The sequence below is a fragment of the Bufo bufo genome, chromosome 3 (assembly GCF_905171765.1).
Source record: "Bufo bufo chromosome 3, aBufBuf1.1, whole genome shotgun sequence".
Taxonomy (NCBI): Eukaryota; Metazoa; Chordata; class Amphibia; order Anura; family Bufonidae; genus Bufo; species Bufo bufo.
The window spans coordinates 447,912,054-447,935,692 of record NC_053391.1 but is presented as its reverse complement, the minus strand read 5'-3'; the positions used below and the strand labels follow the sequence as shown (position 1 = coordinate 447,935,692).

The 23,639-nt window shown below is 41.5% G+C and overlaps 1 protein-coding gene across 1 annotated transcript in view; it reads right to left on the bottom strand.

Moving 5' to 3' along the window:
* Nucleotides 1-282: 282 nt before the first annotated feature.
* LONRF2 (LON peptidase N-terminal domain and ring finger 2) overlaps nucleotides 283-23,639 on the bottom strand; it is an 80,992-nt gene continuing 57,635 nt past the window's right edge. The window contains exons 4-12 of the mRNA XM_040425089.1: nucleotides 20,737-20,892; nucleotides 19,441-19,666; nucleotides 19,194-19,293; nucleotides 11,294-11,408; nucleotides 8,565-8,686; nucleotides 5,199-5,357; nucleotides 4,020-4,182; nucleotides 3,181-3,330; nucleotides 283-1,418 (exon numbers count right to left, since the gene is read on the bottom strand). Coding sequence (XP_040281023.1) covers nucleotides 1,260-1,418; nucleotides 3,181-3,330; nucleotides 4,020-4,182; nucleotides 5,199-5,357; nucleotides 8,565-8,686; nucleotides 11,294-11,408; nucleotides 19,194-19,293; nucleotides 19,441-19,666; nucleotides 20,737-20,892 — 1,350 coding nt within the window. The 3' untranslated portion in view covers nucleotides 283-1,259. The remainder of the gene's footprint in view (nucleotides 1,419-3,180; nucleotides 3,331-4,019; nucleotides 4,183-5,198; nucleotides 5,358-8,564; nucleotides 8,687-11,293; nucleotides 11,409-19,193; nucleotides 19,294-19,440; nucleotides 19,667-20,736; nucleotides 20,893-23,639) is intronic.

Below are 23,639 nucleotides of genomic sequence, written 5' to 3'. Positions count from 1 at the left end.
TCTGAGTGCCACCTCTGGCACCCGTGCCATATCTTCGCCACCACTGTACTAGAACATCATCTATGTAGAGAGTGGGAAAAATGTCATGTTTTTTTTTATAATACCCAAGGGAAATGGTCTTCATTTAGCTGATCCTGCAAAAGGACATGGTTGAGTTAATAATTTAACATACGGTAAGTCTGTTAATATTTTAGTTTTTCATCATTTGAGGATTGGGAGGATTGGTGCTTATGGGTTGCAATCTTTTAGGTGTGCCAACTTATTTTAAAAAAAAATAATAATTTTTTGTGGTTTGATCTTTCAGTCATGTGTTTATTCAACTCCCTTCTAGAACTGTCTGTATGTTGGCAAAAAATGGGTGGAGAAGAAAGACAACACATGACTACAGGATCAGACTGCACACTGGGTATATTTGTAGTCTGTAACTATGGCGACACAAAAGCCTGCACTGGAGCTGTATATGCCAAGCGCTAAGAACTTTTTAATGAAGACTTCTGCTTTCTTTTTATGTTTATATTTATGCACTGAATCAAAGAGTGCATATGCTTTAGGGCTCATGCACACGAGCGTAACTGCTCAGTGCACGTGCTGTGGGCCGCAAAGTGCATGTTAGAGCATGTTCTATTTTCTTTGCGGTGCGAAGGCGAAAACCCCACAGATACGCTTCGTAGTGCTTCCGTAGGCTTCTGATCAGTGCCTCTGCTCCACAAAATCTTGTTAGAAGAGTTAGGAATACTCCTTTTTAAATAATTATATGTACTAAATATTTGATCCTTTTTTATACTGGGATAAAATCTGCTTGTTGCATGCCCTAGTTAAGTACGTGGCTGTTGCACAGCTGCATAGTGGTCACTGTTTGGTCTCTCCCACCCTCAGTTTATGCATATTCCATACCTATTGTGTAATAGCAACACATTTGAAAATGCAGCAGAATGTGAAAATACATAGATAACATACAGTATAAGTTGCAAGATTTCATTTGTGTCCATACAAAGGCACTCCAGGTGATTTGGTAGCCATCAAATGATCATCTGATGATAGTCAAACACCGGCAGAGTGCATGGAGGCAAGATAAACCAGGTAGCAATGTTGTTCATTCACTGCATGGTATTTTCACAGAAAGAGTTCAGGTCAATTCCAAAACAAGGAATCTAAAAAAAGTGTTCCTCAGTGCAGAGAAAAAAAAAGGTTTCCTTAAAATAAAAAATATATTATTAATAATAATTTGATGAAGTCACAACATCAGACGAAAACTTCTGTCATCTGGGTCTTTTACGAGTAACAAATAATAAGACTCGTCTGATGGCCTGTAGGCGATCTTTCAAAGATGTCATGGCCAGGATTGTAAGCTGAGCCTTGTTTTCTAGGGGCAGCACTGCTAGCATCCACCAACACCAGGCTGGACCACTTGAGTTAGACTGCAATTTAAAAAAAAGAAAGGTTATTACAATAAATGCCTGTCATAGCCAAAAACTGTAGAGTAGTCACATAACACTTCTCTTAATTAAAGAGCATGCTTTACTTTTAGGCTAGGTTTACACAGAATATTTTCAGCGCTGAAAAAAACACCAGATGTGAAATTCGCATAAGGTTTTTTTCCCATGCGCTTGTTTTCCTTGGTCTGCTTTCGGCAAGGATTCTAGATACAGATTCCATGTGAAATCTGCGTCAAGAATGGGCATGACACTTCTTTTGCCAGCGGCGCAGCTTCTAAAACTGCACGTGGGAAAAAAATAGCACCGTATGGATTAACATGAAGATTTCACATTAAAAGCAATGGGGAACGTCTGCATGTGTTTTTGATCCGGAATCCGCCCGGAAACCTTCCAACCACGAGTGATGCTTGGTTTAATTTTAAAAGGTTGTCTCATAACAAAAACTTATCTCCTAACGACAGGGGACAAGTGTTTGACCGGCAGGTGTCCCACTGCAAGAGGGATCATGAGAAAAGGGGCCTATGTTCCCGATGGTCAGACATGCGTGCATCCGCTACATTCAACTCTATGGGACAGCTAGAGATGTACAAGCATTGGGCTATTTGTGGCAGTGCCATAGAGATGCATGTGTGATCATCGTTCCATTCAAATGAAAGAACACAGGGCCCAGTTCTTGTGATCAGCGGGGGTCCAACTGCTTGTGGATAGAGGGTAAGTCTCTGTAATAAGACAACCCCTTTAAAAGGTAGCCTGAACAGATAAGAGACTGCACATTAAAGGCATTTTTAAGGACATAAGTGAAGATGTTGAAACAATATAGGGTATATGTTGAAAGGTAAACTGCTTACCAAAATTGTAGCTCAAGGATGGAGCTACAGCAGTTGAAAGATTCAGGACCAGTAATACAAATCAAACCGTTTAGATTACAGGCTCAGATGCACATATTCATTTTTTAGGTCAGTAGAAGTTTGTAGAAAGGCACAGTTTGCATGTTTTTTTTCGCTTTTCCCAAAAATTTGGCACTTAAATCAGCATTATGAGAAAGTGTTGGAGCTGAGCATGTGACTACATTTTAGAAGGGCAGGGGTATTAATCACAGTGCAAAAGTTCAGGGGCCTTTAGGTTTTAGAGGGAGCTGAGCGCTTCTCTGAGCAATCCTGGTCTACGAATGAACTGTAACTAGCAGCTCTGGTTTTTGGAGCAGTCTTCTGATCTACATCCAGGATCAATGGTAACTTCAGTTCAACGGTAAAACCTTTGATGGCCACAGTCTGTGACCACAGCATGATCAAAGTGGATTTCCCCTTGATTCTGTCCCAGTTTTAACCTCTCTGCAGGCAGCCATGGCGACCTACAAAGGACCTCAGGTCTGCAAGTTCAGTAATCCTGCAGTTAGGTCACACTAGTGTTGTCCTAGCCACAAACGGTGCCATGGAGTATAATGCATTAGGCTAAGTGTAGTTTTTTTTTAGCTTTTATGTAGTATATGTATTTTATGAAAAATAAGCGCTTACATATTATTTTTTGCAAGCTTTTTTTAATTTGCATGTTTTAATTACATTAGTTATTCCTTTTTTTAAAAATAATCCCATTAAACATAGAGAGGCAAAAACTGAAAAAATTACTTGGTAAGGGGTTAAATGTGACAGAAGGTGAAAGGAGGTTCCAACGTAGATGTGAACAAAGCCGTACTGGTTTTCTTTCTACTACTGTTCATAACTGTTCACAGTAATCATGTACTGACCTGAGGATCTGGATCTTTGCTCGGCATTGACCCAAAATGGTTGAGAATTTGTGCCCTCAGATTGTCCTTAAGAGAGGAAAACCAGGCCAGGGCTTGATCATACACGGAATTGTGTAATATGAGAAGCTCTTCATATTCTTGTCCTTCAACCTGAAGGAAAAGTAATTGAGAATACTTTACAAACAAAGCTGAAACAGTCAAGATCTAGGAATCTCCAGTTCATGAATCTGTCCATACACTGGAGTTTCACATACCGGATATAATGGAAGACCATTACATGTTTATACGTTCTTAGGCCTCTTTCACACGACCGTTTTTTTTTTTCCGTTTTGCGGGCCGCTTTTTGCGTTCTGTATACGGTCCGTATACGGAACCATTCATTTCAATGATTCCGCAAAAAAAACGGAATGTACTCCGTATGCATTCCGTTTCCGTATTTCCGTTCCGTTTAAAGATAGAACATGTCCTATCTTTGGCCGCAAATCACGTTCCGTGGCTCCATTAAAGTCTATGGGTCCGCAAAAAAACGGAATGCATACGGAAATGCATCCGTATGTCTTCCGTATCCGTTCCGTTTTTTGCGGAACCATCTATTGAAAATGTTATGCCCAGCCCAATTTTTCCTATGAAATTACTGTATACTGTATATGCCATACGGAAAAACGGAACGGAAAAACGGAACGGAAACACAACGGAAACAAAAACGGAACAACGGATCCGTTTAAAACGGACCGCAAAACACTGAAAAAGCCATACTGTCGTGTGAAAGAGGCCTTAGTGAAATATTGAGCACTCACTGATGGTAGATATACAACTACTTTCCATTTTTATTGTTATACCTTTTTATCTTCAAGATATTCAATATTTGCAGTGTTGTATCCATCTCTTTGTCCATGGCTCAAGACCTTAAACCTGCTCAGGCCTATTGTATCCACTACTGAACGGCCATCGGGGAAAAACTGGACATCTCTCACTTGTAACATGCAACCATAGTCCGCAAATCTGAAATAACAAAGAAATTAATTTCATTCTTCCCTTTTCCTTTCCCTTTCCCCAATCCTAAAGCATTTAGTCCACAGTACAATATTTTAGCCAAATAAAAAGTAATCATACGAATAATCCATAATTTAATAAAACCACGGCACATATAACCTACTACAGTTTTTCCAATCTACATATTTGGGAACTCTAATTCCCACTGCATCTGAAGAGTTTGATAGCTTTACATGGAGGAGATAGCAATGTGTCTGGTAGCTGCACATTTAAGGTACCCTGCAAGCGTTTAAGGGGTTGTCACACAATGGATATTTAAATGTCTGATTCCTGAGGGCCCCACTCACTGCACGACCACAGTGAGGGTGATTTTGAAAGGAACGCCAGTCGAAGAGGCACCCTGCCGCTTCATTCAATGTGCACACATGACTACCGCTACATTTGAAATTAATGCAGTCATGCAGTGAAGAGAAAATTGGGGGCTTGGGACCCCGTTCTAATGCTCATTGGGGCCCCCAGTAATCTGACATTTAAATGCCCATTGTGTGACAATCCTTTCAATACCTCGTAGTTAAAGACTCAAAATATATGCTCCAGAAGTAAAATATAATTAGATTTTATTCTCCAATTCGGCATCTTTACTTTTTTTTTTACACAAGGATTTTGTGGGAGAGAATGCCATATTCATGGATGGGCACCATACTTGCCATATACAGCAATGAACTATGATTGCATGTAAAAGTAAAATGACTGTGCATAAACTAATAATAATCCTCTATCAAACATTGTAGAAATGTTTTAGCTGTGTTATCTATTACTATGTTTCATTCTGGACCTTACATCCTTTAAGATTGGGATCTACTGTTGATTTTATTAGCCAAGAGAGCTCATCAAATATCCAACAGATCATAATTTATGCAAAATTTCAGCAGCTGCTGGTAATTCAGCTTAGTACCAAAACTTCAGAGATCCATCCTAATAATACCTTACAGAAGCAAGGCATACTACATATACGACATACACACCCTTTCAGTTCATCAGCTATGCACATCCCAAACTGCTTTGTTCCTGTCTCCATGCTTCTTCTTATCATTAGTCGATACCGAGGCTCAAACACGTGCAGCGGGCAAGGAATTGTTGGGAAGGCCATGGTACACACAAATATTGGAACATCTTTATTCAAGCTGTTTTGAGACAAAAACACATAGGTCAATGCGATGGCTTTATGCTCGTTCACTTATTAGCATGGTCTCAGAATACTGCCACATGTTTTTGGTTTTCACATGTATTTCCACTGGAAAGAGTGCTGAAATAATCCATGTGTATGTCTACTGAGCAGTACTATACAGTAACACAGCTCTGACTAAGCTTCTCCTGCATCAATTGTGGCACGAAAAGGAGGGACTGGAGGAGCTAAAAGACTCACTCAACCCATGAATACAGCAAACATTAACTAGAAAAATGTTTTAACCCAAACATCAAACCTTTATATTGGTTTAGTTGTGCTCCTTAACCTCAATGTGCAGATGATGCTTAAAGGGGTATCCCCTACAGGATAGGGGATAACTATTAAACCCTACCGCTGGGACCCCCACCGATCACAAAAATGGTAGCCTCGTTCCCCCTGCAGCCCTCCTGACATGAACGGACTGGCCAGTCTCGCATGCGCGTGGCCGCTCCATTCATTTCTATGGGAATTCCGGAGATTGGTGGGCGCTGTACTCGGCTATCTCTGGGACTCCCGTAGAAATTTATGGAGCAGCCACAAGCATGTGCAACCGGCCGCTTTGTTCATTTCAGGGGGTACAGGGCCCCTATTCTCGTGATTGGTGGAGGTTCCAGCAGTGGGACCCCCACCAATCTAATAGATATCCCCTATCCTGCGGATAGGGGATAACTTCCAACAATAATACCTCTTTAAAGACAACTTGTCACATTGAAAATGCAGTGCAATCTGCAGTCAGCATATTATGGAGCAGATTATATCATATAGGGCAGGAGAAGCTGGGCAGGTTGATATATAGTTTTCTGGGAAAAGATTCAGTAATGACTAGCATTTTTACATTTATACCTCTGCCATTTCTGATTTCATTGTTCACGAGGAGGTGTTATCAGTGACCGGCAGCATCCTCTGTATAAGGGTGCATTCACACGACCGTGTCTGTTTTATGCTCTGCCATGTGCTTCCGGGTCCATACAGCCGAGCCACAGAAGATAAGACATGTTACATTCTTTGTCGCATCTTACAGATCGCTAACTCATTGAAGTCAATGGGTCCGCACTGCGATATCGGTGTCCATGTCCGCTGTCCCTAAAATGGACACTGTTGTGTGAATGGACCTTAATCCCATGAAAAATATTCTACAGTTTTCAAACCAGCCCCTCGATCTGAATACTTTTATAATTGCTTAGAATTAAAAATTTGGCATAACCATTGAGTTATTCAATAAAATGTATCTGTATAGCACTACCTGCGGTTTGTCTTTTTTCTTATTTCTTTGACCTGCTCACTGAGATGGCCGCACATGCTCAGTTTCATCCCTCACTACCTCCTGAGCTGTGATAGGGAGAGCTGAGACACACCTCCTGAGCTGTGATAGGGAGAGCTGAGGCACACCTACTGAGCTGTGATAGGGAGAGCATGGACACACCTCCTGAGCTGTGATAGGGAGAGCTGAGACACACCTACTGAGCTGTGATAGGGAGAGCATGGACACGCCCCCTTAGCTGCAGCAGAAAAGACACTCCTCTTATATCACTCCTCTATCAGAGCAAAGAATGGGGAGATCTCCGGACCCATATGAGGTACAGGGCTGGTTCTAGCATTTTTAGAAGGAGATTGTCATGTACTTAATGATGTCTGATTTTCATTTTTTACATTAGTCATGGGACAACCCCTTTAAGGCTTAACCTTTATTATAATGTATTAAAAGAACTATAAATACTAAAATTAAAACCACAAGCGACTGTTCGGAGTGACTTTAATACATATGAATAAATACAGGCCATTGAATATTTCTCTTATACATACATAGATTGTAAATCAGCTGTTTACGCAGTGAATAGTTCATTATTAGTTATTAAACTGAGCTGGGACTAGTAACCACTGTAAGCGTTTTATTATATTCTGCTCCGAGCTTGATACCAAATTACAATACACCCAATAGACAGTATATTCTCTCTTTTGCGTGGCTGTATCCTTATTAACGGTATAATATAAGAATCTGAAGTGCAGTCTCTCTCCTAGGATAAATTCACACAACCAAAGTGTTTTGCGGATCTGCAAAACACGGATACCGACCTTTCAGAGTTATTTAGAAGTATGTACAGCAATAACCATTGCTTTAAATAGAATCCGTCATGTGGACATGACTGCATATAATCTTAAGACTGTAACATGGGGACTGTAGCACATAAAGTCCGACTGAGCGACTCTGAACACAATCTCATGGTTTTTATCTGTATAAAACGTTGAGTAGCTTTGTAAATCCATTGCTCTAATTATCTTGCACTCATCCTGAGGGTCCCTGAATCAGCAAAACATAAGTTACCCAATATATTTGCCAAATGTTTTTACAAATATATTAAGAAAGCATTAAATGGTGTTATTTCAGTAAGAGCTACATAAAATTCTCTATATGTAGAGAAGTATGATAATAAAGTATAACAAGTTTTGGTGCCTTAGGGTGGGTTCACATCTGTTATGGCTTTCCGTTATAACGGAAAATAACGGAATCCATAAGACGGAAGTCAAAACGGAAGCCTTTAAGAGGCATTCCGTTTTGATCCGTCTTAATAGAGGTCTATGAGAATCATAACGGATCCGTTTGGTTCCCGTTATACAAGACTGAAAACAAAGTCCTGTCGACAGGACTTTTTTCTCCGTTCTTCATAATGGAAACGGGATGGATCCGTTAGGATTCCCATAGACTTCTATTATGACGGAAAGCACAACGGAATGCCTTTTAAAGGCTTCCGTTTTACATTCCGTCATAATACAAGTCTATGGGCAGCAAAAACGGATTCGTTGTGCTACTCATAGACTTGTATTATGGAGGATCAAAACGGAATGCCTCTTAAAGGCTTCCGTTTTGACTCCCGTCTTACGGATTCCGTTATTTTCCGTTATAACAATGTTATAACGGAAAGCCATAACAAAATCCAGAACGCAGATGTGAACCCACCCTTATTGACAAAGAATATTGCTAGAGGTAACTGTCCAATTCTAAAACAACTTACCTTTCCACACTACACATGCAGATACCTAGAGAAAAAGTCCCCATCACTACAGTCCATACTGTAAACACATGGTATCAATGTCCTAGTCAGACCATAATTCATAACCTCAACACCGGTCACACGATTCATAAAATCTATTCAAAGCATCTTACTTTGATAACTCTTTCATCTCCTCATCGTACAGTTTCTTTCGCTCACTTAGCTCTTCTGGTAGGTAACGTATAATTATCGCTTCTGTCAGAAATGTCTTCTTGTAAGCTCTACTTGCGAGGTACTAGATAAAATAGATGCAGAAATGATAGCATTAGTAATAATGTCCTTAGAACCAAATCTAAGTATATAGTAGTATCAAAATGAACAGTCAATACTCTTGCATTGCACTTCAGTCAGTAAACAAATTGGGCTATGTTCACATTTGCGCTGGAGGCTTCCTTAGGGACCTCTGTCAGTTTCCGTTCATAATGTCTGACAAAGTAGTACAGAGGGAAGTTTTATTTTGTCCTCTGAGGTTACAGAAGAACGAAGTGTCCGAAGTAGATGTGAATGCACCCTTAAAGGGGCTGTGTCGCTTCAGGAAATGGCATTTATCATGTAGAGAAGGTTAATACAAGGCACTTAATAATGTATTGTGGTTTCCCATATTACTTCCTTTGCTGGCTGGATTCATTTTTCCATCACATTATACACTGCTTGTTTCCATGGTTACGACCACCCTCCAATCCAGCAGCAGTGGCCATACTTGCATGCTATAAAAAAAAAAGCACTAGCCTATGTGTGCTCCCACGGTCCAGGTCACCAGAGAGGCCGACACTTTTTCCTATAGTGTGCAAGCATGAGCACCACCTCTGGATTGCTGGGTGGTCGTAACCATGGAAACGAGCAGGGTATAATTTGATGGAAAAATGACTCCAGCCAGCAAAGGAAGCAGTATGAGCAATCACAATCCATTAGTAAGAGCCTTGTATTAGCTTTCTCTACATAATAAATGCCATTTACTGAAGTGACAAAACCCCTTAAAGGGCTTTTTACACGGCCACGGATCATGGTAATTATAGGTAATAAGCAGAAATACGAGCGCTCGTTTCCAATAACTGCCCCGTGCAAAGGTGCCACTGATCACTTGACAAACAAGCAAACGATCATTCTTTAGGTGATCGCATATTTCATGAGGCGCATGCAATACAATCATCATTTTCCGGCAGCACATCGCCCTGTGTCCCTCTATAAGGGCAAGAGCAATTCCTCCCCTACAGAGGGGATAATTACTGCACGTGACTGCAGATCTTTCTTCTGAGAGGTATCAGTCAATAATCATGAGCAAATGGTTTGATCCCGATAATTGCCTGCTCATCTGCCATTGTAAAAGGGCCATCAGTTGTTTCATTTTACATACAGTAGTCATTGTAAAATCCTAAATTTCCTATCAGTTCTTGTGCACTGGTCTCAGATACTGTGGGGGACATTTATCAAACTGGTGTAAAGTAGAACTGGCTTAGTTGCCCATAGCAACCAATCAGATTTCAACTTTCATTTTCCAAAGGAGCGTTGAAAAATGAAAGTTGGAATCTGATTGGTTGCTATGGGTTACTAAGCCAGTTCTACTTTACACCAGTTTGATAACTCTCCCCCAGTGACTTGCAGAGGGGTTGGTTACTGTCTATTAATGGTCATTCTTAGTCATTTAGGCCACAAGTCATTTAGGCAGGTATACTTTTATTTTAACCACTTGCATTTAGAAAAGAATACAGGGGCCAGTTGCCCATATTCCCATGTATACCCAGCCTAATGACAGAAGTGCGGCCAGACAAAGATCCGATACATTATAAACCTATTTTACTACTTCAGGAACTGCCATTACTCCACTTTATCCAGTGTAAATACTGAACAAAGGGTGGTCAGAAAAGAATCAGATGGACATGGCTTTAAGTACACTCAAGGCATCTGTGTTGGTCCCATGTTCATATGTGCCCACATTGCTGAGAAAAATGACGTTTTGATATATGCAAATGAGCCTCTAGGAGCAACGGGGGCGTTACCATTACACCTAGAGGCTCTGCTCTCTCTGCAACTGCCACACACTCTGCACTTTGAGTGACTGGCCCAGGCAGAGAAAACGTCATGTGTGGCCCTGTCAATCAAAGTGCAGAGGACGCGGCAGTTGCAGAGAGAGCAGAAACTCTAGGTGTAATGGCAACTCCCCCGTTGCTCCTAGGGGCTCATTTGCATATATTAAAACATAATTTTTCTCAGGAATGTGGGCACATATGAACATGGGACCATCACAGATGCCTTCAGCTGCCAAGAACACATGTAACAGGTCAGCCAGTATCATAGGTACAAATCTGCTGACAGATGCCATTTAATAACTTCTGCTAATGACAGTGTTAATTCTATGTATGCACATGTAACTGTGATAAACTTTATTTTTGACGTTGATCTCTTTGCCGATTTACACTGGGCACAATATGAATTGGAATGATAACGGCACCATGTAAATGTAGTTTTAAAATGGTTTAGTCTTCAAGCGTCCATTTTCCATATATTCACTGATGCATTATAGGACTATCCCTTCTTTAAAAGGGTTCTGCAGTTTTTTTAAACCGCGCTGTCGGACCCCCGCCGATCAGATGCTGATGATCTATTCAGAGGATAGATCATCAGTTTAAAAAAACTGCAGAACCCCTCTAACTCTTCTTTCAGAGCACACATATTACTTTAAGGCAGTAATTTACATGGACTTAAAGATCCTCTTGCATTAGCATGCTTCAGGGGTGCTGTGGTGGAAGGATGTGATATAGTCTACCTAATGGAAGCTGTGCACCAATGCCAATAGGTGCTAATACAAAAATAAAAGGTGATGTCTAAATAATGATGTACTCACCTGTGACAAATTTTCCTTGCAGAGGGGACAGTGAGGGTTGTGGTCCAGGCAACGCTCAAGGCATTTGAGGCAGAATGTATGCCCACATGGAGTGGCTACAGGCTCATAAAATAACCTGAACAAACAGAAGGATATATAAAATGCAAATGTACAAAAGTACATAAGTGAGGAAACAAGGGCTAAGGATCTCTTTTACAATTCTCAATGAACTTGTAGATTTTATGTCAATGATACGGCTTCATTGTCGTAGAAGAGGATTGGCCTACTTTTCACTAATCTCTTTTCTGATTTCCCTTCCCTGATAATCTCCCCAGTATCAACATGACACAGAACGCCTGCTGTGTTATTTAACAGATAGAAAAAAAATCTACTTTCTATTAGATGGTGGCGAGGTTGATTCAAAGCAATAGAGAATTCTACATCACAGGAGTTGCTTAACCACCTCAGCCCCCAGTGCTTAAACACCCTGAAAGACCAGGCCACTTTTTACACTTCTGACCTACACTACTTTCACCGTTTATTGCTCGGTCATGCAACTTACCACCCAAATGAATTTTACCTCCTTTTCTTCTCACTAATAGAGCTTTCATTTGGTGGTATTTCATTGCTGCTGACATTTTTACTTTTTTTGTTATTAATCGAAATTTAACGATTTTTTTGCAAAAAAATGACATTTTTCACTTTCAGTTGTAAAATTTTGCAAAAAAAACGACATCCATATATAAATTTTGCTCTAAATTTATTGTTCTACATGTCTTTGATAAAAAAAAAATGTTTGGGTAAAAAAAAAATGGTTTGGGTAAAAGTTATAGCGTTTACAAACTATGGTACAAAAATGTGAATTTCCGCTTTTTGAAGCAGCTCTGACTTTCTGAGCACCTGTCATGTTTCCTGAGGTTCTACAATGGCCAGACAGTACAAACACCCCAAAAATGACCCCATTTCGGAAAGTACACACCCTAAGGTATTCGCTGATGGGCATAGTGAGTTCATAGAACTTTTTATTTTTTGTCACAAGTTAGCGGAAAATGATGATTTTTTTCTTTTTTTTTTTTTTCTTACAAAGTCTCATATTCCACTAACTTGTGACAAAAAATAAAAACTTCCATGAACTCACTATGCCCATCACGAAATACCTTGGGGTCTCTTCTTTCCAAAATGGGGTCACTTGTGGGGTAGTTATACTGCCCTGGCATTCTAGGGGCCCAAATGTGTGGTAAGGAGTTTGAAATCAAATTCTGTAAAAAATGACGAGTGAAATCCGAAAGGTGCTCTTTGGAATATGGGCCCCTTTGCCCACCTAGGCTGCAAAAAAGTGTCACACATCTGGTATCTCTGTACTCAGGAGAAGGTGGGGAATGTGTTTTGGGGTGTCATTTTACATATACCCATGCTGGGTGAGAGAAATATCTTGGCAAAATACAACTTTTCCCATTTTTTTATACAAAGTTGGCATTTGACCAAGATATTTATCTCACCCAGCATGGGTATATGTAAAAAGACACCCCAAAACACATTCCTCAACTTCTCCTGAATACAGAGATACCAGATGTGTGACACTTTTTTGCAGCCTAGGTGGGCAAAGGGGCCCATATTCCAAACAGCACCTTTCGGATTTCACAGGTCATTTTTTACAGAATTTGATTTCAAACTCCTTACCACACATTTGGGCCCCTAGAATGCCAGGGCAGTATAACTACCCCACAAGTGACCCCATTTTGGAAAGAAGACACCCCAAGGTATTCCGTGAGGGGCATGGCGAGTTCCTAGAATTTTTTATTTTTTGTCGCAAGTTAGTGGAAAATGCTGATTTATTTTTATTTTATTTTTTTTCATACAAAGTCTCATATTCTACTAACTTATGACAAAAAATAAAAACTTCCATGAACTCACTATGCCCATCAGCGAATACCTTGGGGTCTCTTCTTTCCAAAATGGGGTCACTTGTGGGGTAGTTATACTGCCCTGGCATTCTAGGGGCCCAAATGTGTGGTAAGGAGTTTGAAATCAAATTCTGTAAAAAATGACGAGTGAAATCCGAAAGGTGCTCTTTGGAATGTGGGCCCCTTTGCCCACCTAGGCTGCAAAAAAGTGTCACACATCTGGTATCTCCGTATTCAGTAGAAGTTGGGGAATGTGTTTTGGGGTGTCTTTTTACATATACCCATGCTGGGTGAGATAAATATCTTGGTCAAATGCCAACTTTGTATAAAAAAATGGGAAAAGTTGTCTTTTGCCAAGATATTTCTCTCACCCAGCATGGGTATATGTAAAATGACACCCCAAAACACATTCCCCACCTTCTCCTGAGTACGGAGATACCAGATGTGTGACACTTTTTTGCAGCCTAGGTGGGCAAAGGGGCCCATATTCCAAAGAGCACCTTTCGGATTTCACTCGTCATTTTTTACAGAATTTGATTTCAAACTCCTTACCACACATTTGGGCCCCTAGAATGCCAGGGCAGTATAACTACCCCACAAGTGACCCCATTTTGGAAAGAAGAGACCCCAAGGTATTCGCTGATGGGCATAGTGAGTTCATGGAAGTTTTTATTTTTTGTCACAAGTTAGTGGAATATGAGACTTTGTATGAAAAAAAAAAAAAAAAAAAAAAAATCATCATTTTCCACTAACTTGTGACAAAAAATAAAAAATTCTAGGAACTCGCCATGCCCCTCACGGAATACCTTGGGGTGTCTTCTTTCCAAAATGGGGTCACTTGTGGGGTAGTTATACTGCCCTGGCATTTTCCAGGGGCCCTAATGTGTGGTAAGTAGGTAAATGACCAGTGAAATCCGAAAGGTGCTCTTTGGAATGTGGGCCCCTTTGCCCACCTAGGCTGCAAAAAAGTGTCACACATCTGGTATCGCCGTATTCAGGAGACGTTGGGGAATGTGTTTTGGGGTGTCTTTTTACATATACCCATGCTGGGTGAGAGAAATATCTTGGCAAAAGACAACTTTTTCCATTTTTTTATACAAAGTTGGCATTTGACCAAGATATTTATCTCACCCAGCATGGGTATATGTAAAATGACACCCCAAAACACATTGCCCAACTTCTCCTGAGTACGGCGATACCAGATGTGTGACACTTTTTTGCAGCCTAGATGCGCAAAGGGGCCCAAATTCCTTTTAGGAGGGCATTTTTAGACATTTGGATACCAGACTTCTTCTCACGCTTTGGGGCCCCTAGAATGCCAGGGCAGTATAAATACCCCACATGTGACCCCATTTTGGAAAGAAGACACCCCAAGGTATTCAATGAGGGGCATGGCGAGTTCATAGAAATTATTTTTTTTTGGCACAAGTTAGCGGAAATTGATATTTTTTATTTTTTTCTCACAAAGTCTCCCGTTCCGCTAACTTGGGACAAAAATTTCAATCTTTCATGGACTCAATATGCCCCTCACGGAATACCTGGGGGTGTCTTCTTTCCGAAATGGGGTCACATGTGGGGTATTTATACTGCCCTGGCATTCTAGGGGCCCTAAAGCGTGAGAAGAAGTCTGGAATATAAATGTCTAAAAAATTTTACGCATTTGGATTCCGTGAGGGGTATGGTGAGTTCATGTGAGATTTTATTTTTTGTCACAAGTTAGTGGAATATGAGACTTTGTAAGAAAAAAAAAAAAATTCCGCTAACTTGGGCCAAAAAAAAGACTGAATGCAGCCTTACGGGGGGGGGGGGGATCAATGACAGGGGGGTGATCAATGACAGGGGGGTGATCAGGGAGTCTATATGGGGTGATCACCTCCGTCATTGATCACTCCCCTGTAAGGCTGCATTCAGACGTCCGTATGATTTTTACGGATCCGATCAGTCTATCAGTGGATCCGTAAAAATCATGCGGACATCTGAATGGAGCTTTACAGGGGGGTGATCAATGACAGAGGGGTAATCAATGACAGGGGGGTGATCAGGGAGTCTATATGGGGTGATCACCACAGTCATTGATCACTCCCCTGTAAGGCTGCATTCAGACGTCCGTATGATTTTTACGGATCCGATCAGTCTATCAGTGGATCCGTAAAAATCATGCGGACATCTGAATGGAGCTTTACAGGGGGGTGATCAATGACAGAGGGGTAATCAATGACAGGGGGGTGATCAGGGAGTCTATATGGGGTGATCACCTCCGTCATTGATCACTCCCCTGTAAGGCTGCATTCAGACGTCCGTATGATTTTTACGGATCCGATCAGTCTATCAGTGGATCCGTAAAAATCATGCGGACATCTGAATGGAGCTTTACAGGGGGGTGATCAATGACAGAGGGGTAATCAATGACAGGGGGGTGATCAGGGAGTCTATATGGGGTGATCACCTCCGTCATTGATCACTCCCCTGTAAGGCTGCATTCAGACGTCCGTATGATTTTTACGGATCCGATCAGTCTATCAGTGGATCCGTAAAAATCATGCGGACATCTGAATGGAGCTTTACAGGGGGGTGATCAATGACAGAGGGGTAATCAATGACAGGGGGGTGATCAGGGAGTCTATATGGGGTGATCACCACAGTCATTGATCACTCCCCTGCAAGGCTGCATTCAGACGTCCGTATGATTTTTACGGATCCGATCAGTCTATCAGTGGATCCGTAAAAATCATGCGGACATCTGAATGGAGCTTTACAGGGGGGTGATCAATGACAGAGGGGTAATCAATGACAGGGGGGTGATCAGGGAGTCTATATGGGGTGATCACCACAGTCATTGATCACTCCCCTGTAAGGCTGCATTCAGACGTCCGTATGATTTTTACGGATCCGATCAGTCTATCAGTGGATCCGTAAAAATCATGCGGACATCTGAATGGAGCTTTACAGGGGGGTGATCAATGACAGGGGGGTAATCAATGACAGGGGGGTGATCAGGGAGTCTATATGGGGTGATCAGGGGTGATCAAGGGCTAATAAGGGGTTAATAAGTGACGGGGGGGGGGGGGTGTAGTGTAGTGGTGCTTGGTGCAACATATTACTGAGCTGCCTGTGTCCTCTGGTGGTCGATCCAAACAAAGGGGACCACCAGAGGACCAGGTAGCAGGTATATTAGAGGCTGTTATCAAAACAGCGTCTAATATACCTGTTAGGGGTTAAAAAAATCACATCTCCAGCCTGCCAGCGAACGATCGCCGCTGGCAGGCTGGAGATCCACTCGCTTACCTTCCGATCCTGTGAACGCGCGCGCCTGTGTGCGCGCGTTCACAGGAAATCTCGCGTCTCGCGAGAGGACGCACCGGCGCGTCCACCCAGAACAACAGGACCGCCGCAAAGACGCAATCCTGCGTACGGCGGTCCTGAGGAGGTTAAAGGGGTTATGCAGGTATTAAGAAAATGAAAATACAGAATATTACTTTATTATAAATATATTTCCAAATACCTTTCATTAGTTATAATGGCTCATTTTGTCTAGGCAGCAATCAGGGAAAATAAAATCCTACTAGTACACATAAAACCTATTCTAATCACACAGGAGGACAATTTACTTCAGAACACTGAGCTAAAAAGCTGCCTCATCCTCTTCTCTGCTTGTCAGGGATCTTCAGCTGAATCTCTGTATGAATGGAGTTCACACGGAGACATGTTATACAGAGAGGATGGACAGGACAGACTGTGGTAATGGAGACTGCATACAAGTGCTGCTGCTCATTATCCACATGCCCACCCTCCTCTCTGTACTTCATGTCTCCTCATGAACTCCATTCCTACAGAGATTCAGCTGAAGATCATATTAAACTGTATTCAGGATCATAATTCTTGACAAATAGAACAGGAGGGGGAGGCAGCTCTTTAGCTCACTGCTCTAAAGTAACTTGTCCTGCTGTGTGATTAGGACAGGTTTTGTGTGTACTAGTAGTATTTCTGCTCATGATTGCTCCCTAGGCAAAACAAAACATCATAACTAATAAAAGGTAATTGGGAATATATTTATAATAAAGTAATATGTATGTATTTATTGTATACAGCTTTGTAATAATAAAGAGATTGTTCAGTTTTGGGGTATTAAAAACAAAACTGGCAACCTTTTAGGGCCCATTTACACGGCAGATTCTGACTGCATTCTTCACTTTGAATACCGCGGACCTGCTTGTGGCTTAGATCCACTTAGCTTTGCTGCCCACACACTGTGCCAAGAACTGACAAGTCCCTCGTTGTCGCGGTCGCAGCTTTAACCCCTTAGTGACTAGTCTGTTTTGGGCCTTACTGACCCCAAGCGTTTTTCTTCCTTTTTTCATTGTCGCGTTCCAAGAGCTATAACTTTTTTATTTTTCCGTCTATATAGCTTTATGAGGGCTTGTTTTTTGCAGGACAAATTGTAGTTTTTAATGGAGCCATAAAACTTAACTTTCTGATTAACTTTTATTAACTCTTTCTGGGAGGAAGATGGGAAAAACCGCAATACTGCCACTGCATTTTTACGTTACAAATTTTATGGCGTTCATTTTTCTGTATAAATAACATATCTTTTTTCTCTGGGTCAGTATGTTTACAGTGATACCAGATACATATAGTTTTACGTTTTACTACTTTTTTTTTGCAATAAAACCCCCCCCTTTTTTTTTTTTTATGTTTTCGCATTGCAGCTTCCCAAGACCCATAACTTTTTTATTTTTCTTTCTATGGAGTTGTGTGAGGGCTTGATTTTTGCGGGAAGACTTGTGTTTTTCATTGGTATCATTTTGGAGCAAATGGCGCTTTTTGATCGCTTGTTATTACGTTTTTTCGGTGGTAACTAAGAATAAATTAGCAATTCTGTCTTTTTTTTTTTACTGTGTTCACCGTAGGGGATAATTTACATGATATTTATGTAGTCCAAGTCATTACAGACGTGGTAATACCAAACATATTGGGGAGATTTTTTTTTTTGCAATTTTTTTCATTGAAAAGCATATTTTCAATGGGAAAAAAAAGCGTAATTTTTTTTTATGGGATTTTTTTTTTTAACAAATGTGTTTTTTTTTTTACCTCAAGGAGACTATAACAGACAGCTTTTTGATTGATTTTAAAATGCAATGCATTATCCCTATAGTGCATTGCATTTTAATGTCAGTGCTGTTCTTACTTTGACCAGCAGGCTTGCTGGAAATTACTCAAGGCTGGTCTGGGGCCTACATCAGACCACTGCCAGCCTTCACATACATCGGCACCCCTTGGATCGCATTTGCAGGGTGCCGATAGGAGACAGAGGGAGTCCCCTCCCTCTGTCAGCACTTTACATGCGGCGGGCGCCATTGCCCGCGGCATGTAAAGTGTTAAATAGCCCAGATTGGCCCTCCTGCTGGTCCGGGCTGTTAGAGCAGGGCCGCTCAACGGGCGTCTACTTCTGCCTGGCTGTGCCGCGATCCAATCACAGCGAAGAGCGTCACAGTCAGGGAGAAAAAAAAACAAAAAAAACTCACCTTCTCCCTGGTTGTGACGCTCTCCGCTGTGATTGGATCGCAGCACAGCCAGGGAGAAGGAGACGCCCAGCAGCATCAGCCCTGCAAGGGTATTTATCTAGAATAAAAAAAATATATAAAAAAACATGAAAGGTCCTCTTTCAGCATATGCTCTGCCACTCTATTCTTTCTCTATGGTTGTATATGTGTGATGACCAAACAGTAGTGGATTGTATTAAAAAACTACAAACCCCTGGCCCCAGATGACAACCCATTCCTTATGTGAATTACCATAGTTTATATTGAAAATCTAGTATCATAATACCATAAATACGAAACTCATAAAACAATGGCAGAACGGCGTGTTTTTTTTTCCCCAATTCCACCCCTTCTCTGTTGGTGTCCCTCAAGGCTCTGTCCTGGGTCCTCTACTTTTCTCCTCTTATACAGAACATTCGCAGCATGTCATCAATGTCTGTACTAAAGGCAAAGTTACAATCATTCGTAAAATAATACCTCATGCAGAGAGAACACTCAAAATCTGAAGAATCCAGCAAATCTTTGGGGACCTCTCTTAACAAGTGTGAGGTAGGCTCTTCCCAATGGGATTCGGCATCTGTGGAGTAAACACAATAGGTTTGTTCCTCTTCAGCCACACATATGCCATACAGGAATAAATTAGACCCTACCACATATACCATGACACTGATTTAACATAAAGGGACCCTGTCAAGTTTTGTGGCAGGAGATTTCTCAGTTTTACCATTCCTGATGACTTTGGCAGGGAGCTCAATACTCTGAACATCTTCAGAGGTGCGGGCACGTTTTCTCTTCACACCTACTCCAGGAAGGCAAGAGAGGACGCTTCCAAGGGTCTTTGTTGCTTTGTCATCTGGCAGGTCACATATATCAGAACAGTCTACAACATTCTTCATTTCAAGCAGATCAGATTTTGGAAACGAGGCTTTGGTTAGTCTGAACACAGGGTCCTGTAAAATAGACAAAACAGTGATGTGAGCAAAGCTCATGTCAATCCTGGCAGGAATCAATCAGAAGTTGGACAAAATATTGAAGGAAATCTCTCTGAAACACCCCTCCTTCTTTTCCCAAACTACAGTAAGCGGCGTATAGTGTAAAAGAGTCAGTCCGATATTGTATCTTTACAGTGATTCGCATTCTGATGCTGTGCTCCTGCAAACAGGCAGTGAAATGCATAGGGAGGACTCCCCCTAGCTGTTGAATGTGCATGGCCAGATTAAGGGTTCATTCACACATCCGAAAAATGGGTCCACATCCGTTCTGCAATTTAGCGGAACAGGTGTGGACGCATTCTTTTTCAACGAGGCCTCAAAAGATGCGGACAGCACACAGTGTGCTGTCCACATCCGCATTTCCGTTCCGCGGCACCGCAAAAAAATAGAACATGTCCTATTCTTGTCGGTGCGGTCCGTAAAATGCGGAACGCACATGGGCGGTGTCCGTGTTTTGTGGATCTGCAATTTGCGGACTGCAAAACAGTTGCGGACGTGTGAATGGATCCTAAGATGGATGTGTAGGGAACTGGTAGTTGGTTGAGCCTCTATAACATTGGTGGTGAACTATGGCACAAGTGCCAAAGGCGGCACCCGCACCCTGGAAAAAGTCTACGCTGTACCAATATTCCTGCCATTCTCCAGCGCAGGGCGCACTATGAACAGCACAGGCAGCGCACTGAATGTAGACAGGCTATTATAGCCAAGTGATAAAGAAAATGGGAGATACACTATATTGGACTGTAGTATTCAGGTTACATTGCCGTGTTGGCACTTTGCCATAAATAAGTGGGTTTTGGGTTGCAGTTTGGTCTCTAAAAGGTTCCACCATCACTGTTCTATAACATGCTTCTCTGTAGCATTTGCTTAATTTCATGGTGTTTGCTTAATGTTCAGAGCATTACCTTTCTTGCAATAAAACTGATCCTATTGTGCATGTGCGGGAAATAAATTGTAAGCTCCAGCAGACAGCTACAACTGGGAACACATACACATGATGATGACGGACAATGCTTAATATATTTTACCTTTGAGCCTCCTGGCAGAGGTAAATCATCCACAGAAGGAGAGCTGTTTGGACCGTTTAAAGACACAGGCTTCAATCTATTATATGGGGCTGGAACGCGGGCAGTAAGACTGGCCTGGACATTCTCAAAGGCTGGAAACAGCATTTCACACATCAGCTGACGGAAAAGACAATGGAAATTATTTAAGGTTACATCCAATTAAAGAATATGTTATCGTTTTATAGTTGCGTGTGAAATCAATGTGCAAAATTGCGGAATGGATGCAGACCCAGAACTACGGACGTGTAAATGTACCCTTAGGCCTCTTTCACACGGGCGTTGCGGGAAAATATGCGGGTACGTTGCGGGAACACCGCGATTTTTACGCGCGAGTGCAAAACATTGTAATGCGTTTTGCACGCGCGTGAGAAAAATTGCGCATGTTTGGTACCCAAACCCGAACTTCTTCACAGAAGTTCGGGCTTGGGATCGGTGTTCTGTAGATTGTAATATTTTTGTTATAAGGGAAAATAATAGCATTCTGAATACAGAATGCATAGTAAACTAGCGCTGGAGGGGTTAAAAAAAATTAAAAAAATAATTTAACTCACCTTAGTCCACTTGATCGCGTAGCCGGCATCTCTTCTGTCTCCTTTGTTGAATAGGACCTGTGGTGAGCATTAATTACAGGAACAGGACCTTTGATGACGTCACTCCGGTCATCACATGGTACGTCACATGATCTTTTACCATGGTGATTCACGTGGACTAAGGTGAGTTAAATTATTTTTTATTTTATTTTTAACCCCTCCAGCGCTGTTTTACTATGCATTCTGTATTCAGAATGCTATTATTTTCCCTTATAACCATGTTATAAGGGAAAATAATAATGATCGGGTCTCCATCCCGATCGTCTCCTAGCAACCGTGCGTGAAAATCGCACCGCATCCGCACTTGCTTGCGGATGCTTGCGATTTTCACGCAACCCCATTCACTTCTATGGGGCCTGCGTTGCGTCAAAAACGCAGAATATAGAGCATGCTGCGATTTTCACGCAACACACAAGTGATGCGTGAAAATCACCGCTCATGTGAACGGCCCCATAGAAATGAATGGCTCGGTATTCAGTGCGGGTGCAATGCGTTCACCTCACGCGTCGCATCTGCGCGATATACTCGCCCGTGTGAAAGGGGCCTTAGGGTGTTTTAAGAATACATATTTTCTAAGTTTCAGTAGCTGATGATTTCCAGCAAAGGTAATACAGGCTGCAAACAAAGACCTCAATGTGAAAATCCTAAAATACAGTCACGGTCACTAGTCACAAGGTATGCTGCAAGTAATAAAACTTGTCTAGAAATACAGCAGATGTAACTGAGCTGATAAGGTCTGACAATTATTTATGAAACCCATTATTGTGCCCATACTAGATGTCAGCCATCTTTCCACGGATACTGGTCAAATCATATCAGCATCATTAACTACTCTGCATAGCAATGTACATGGATAGACCATTCTGAGTCTACAAAAAGCTGGGTGACAACCCGTATGGGCGCTGTAAGTAGCAGTATTTTATTTGGGCGGACGGGTAATGCATTTACCTACTTAACCACCTCAGCCCCCAGTGCTTAAACACCCTGAAAGACCAGGCCACTTTTTACACTTCTGACCTACACTACTTTCACCGTTTATTGCTCGGTCATGCAACTTACCACCCAAATGAATTTTACCTCCTTTTCTTCTCACTAATAGAGCTTTCATTTGGTGGTATTTCATTGCTGCTGACATTTTTACTTTTTTTGTTATTAATCGAAATTTAACGATTTTTTTTGCAAAAAAATGACATTTTTCACTTTCAGTTGTAAAATTTTGCAAAAAAAACGACATCCATATAGAAATTTTGCTCTAAATTTATAGTTCTACATGTCTTTGATAAAAAAAAAATGTTTGGGTAAAAAAAAAATGGTTTGGGTAAAAGTTATAGCGTTTACAAACTATGGTACAAAAATGTGAATTTCCGCTTTTTGAAGCAGCTCTGACTTTCTGAGCACCTGTCATGTTTCCTGAGGTTCTACAATGCCCAGACAGTACAAACACCCCACAAATGACCCCATTTCTGAAAGTACACACCCTAAGGTATTCGCTGATGGGCATAGTGAGTTCATAGAACTTTTTATTTTTTGTCACAAGTTAGCGGAAAATTATGATTTTTTTTTTTTTTTTTTTTTTTTACAAAGTCTCATATTCCACTAACTTGTGACAAAAAATAAAAAGTTCTATGAACTCACTATGCCCATCAGCGAATACCTTGGGGTCTCTTCTTTCCAAAATGGGGTCACTTGTGGGGTAGTTATACTGCCCTGGCATTCTAGGGGCCCAAATGTGTGGTAAGGAGTTTGAAATCAAATTCTGTAAAAAATGACCTGTGAAATCCGAAAGGTGCTCTTTGGAATATGGGCCCCTTTGCCCACCTAGGCTGCAAAAAAGTGTCACACATCTGGTATCTCCGTACTCAGGAGAAGGTGGGGAATGTGTTTTGGGGTGTCATTTTATATATACCCATGCTGGGTGAGAGAAATATCTTGGCAAAAGACAACTTTTCCCATTTTTTTATACAAAGTTGTCATTTGACCAAGATATTTATCTCACCCAGCATGGGTATATGTAAAAAGACACCCCAAAACACATTCCTCAACTTCTCCTGAGTACGGGGATACCAGATGTGTGACACTTTTTTGCAGCCTAGGTGGGAAAAGGGGCCCATATTCCAAAGAGCACCTTTCGGATTTCACTCCTCATTTTTTCCTGAATTTGATTTCAAACTCCTTACCACACATTTGGGCCCCTAGAATACCAGGGCAGTATAACTACCCCACAAGTGACCCCATTTTGGAAAGAAGACACCCCAAGGTATTCCGTGAGGGGCA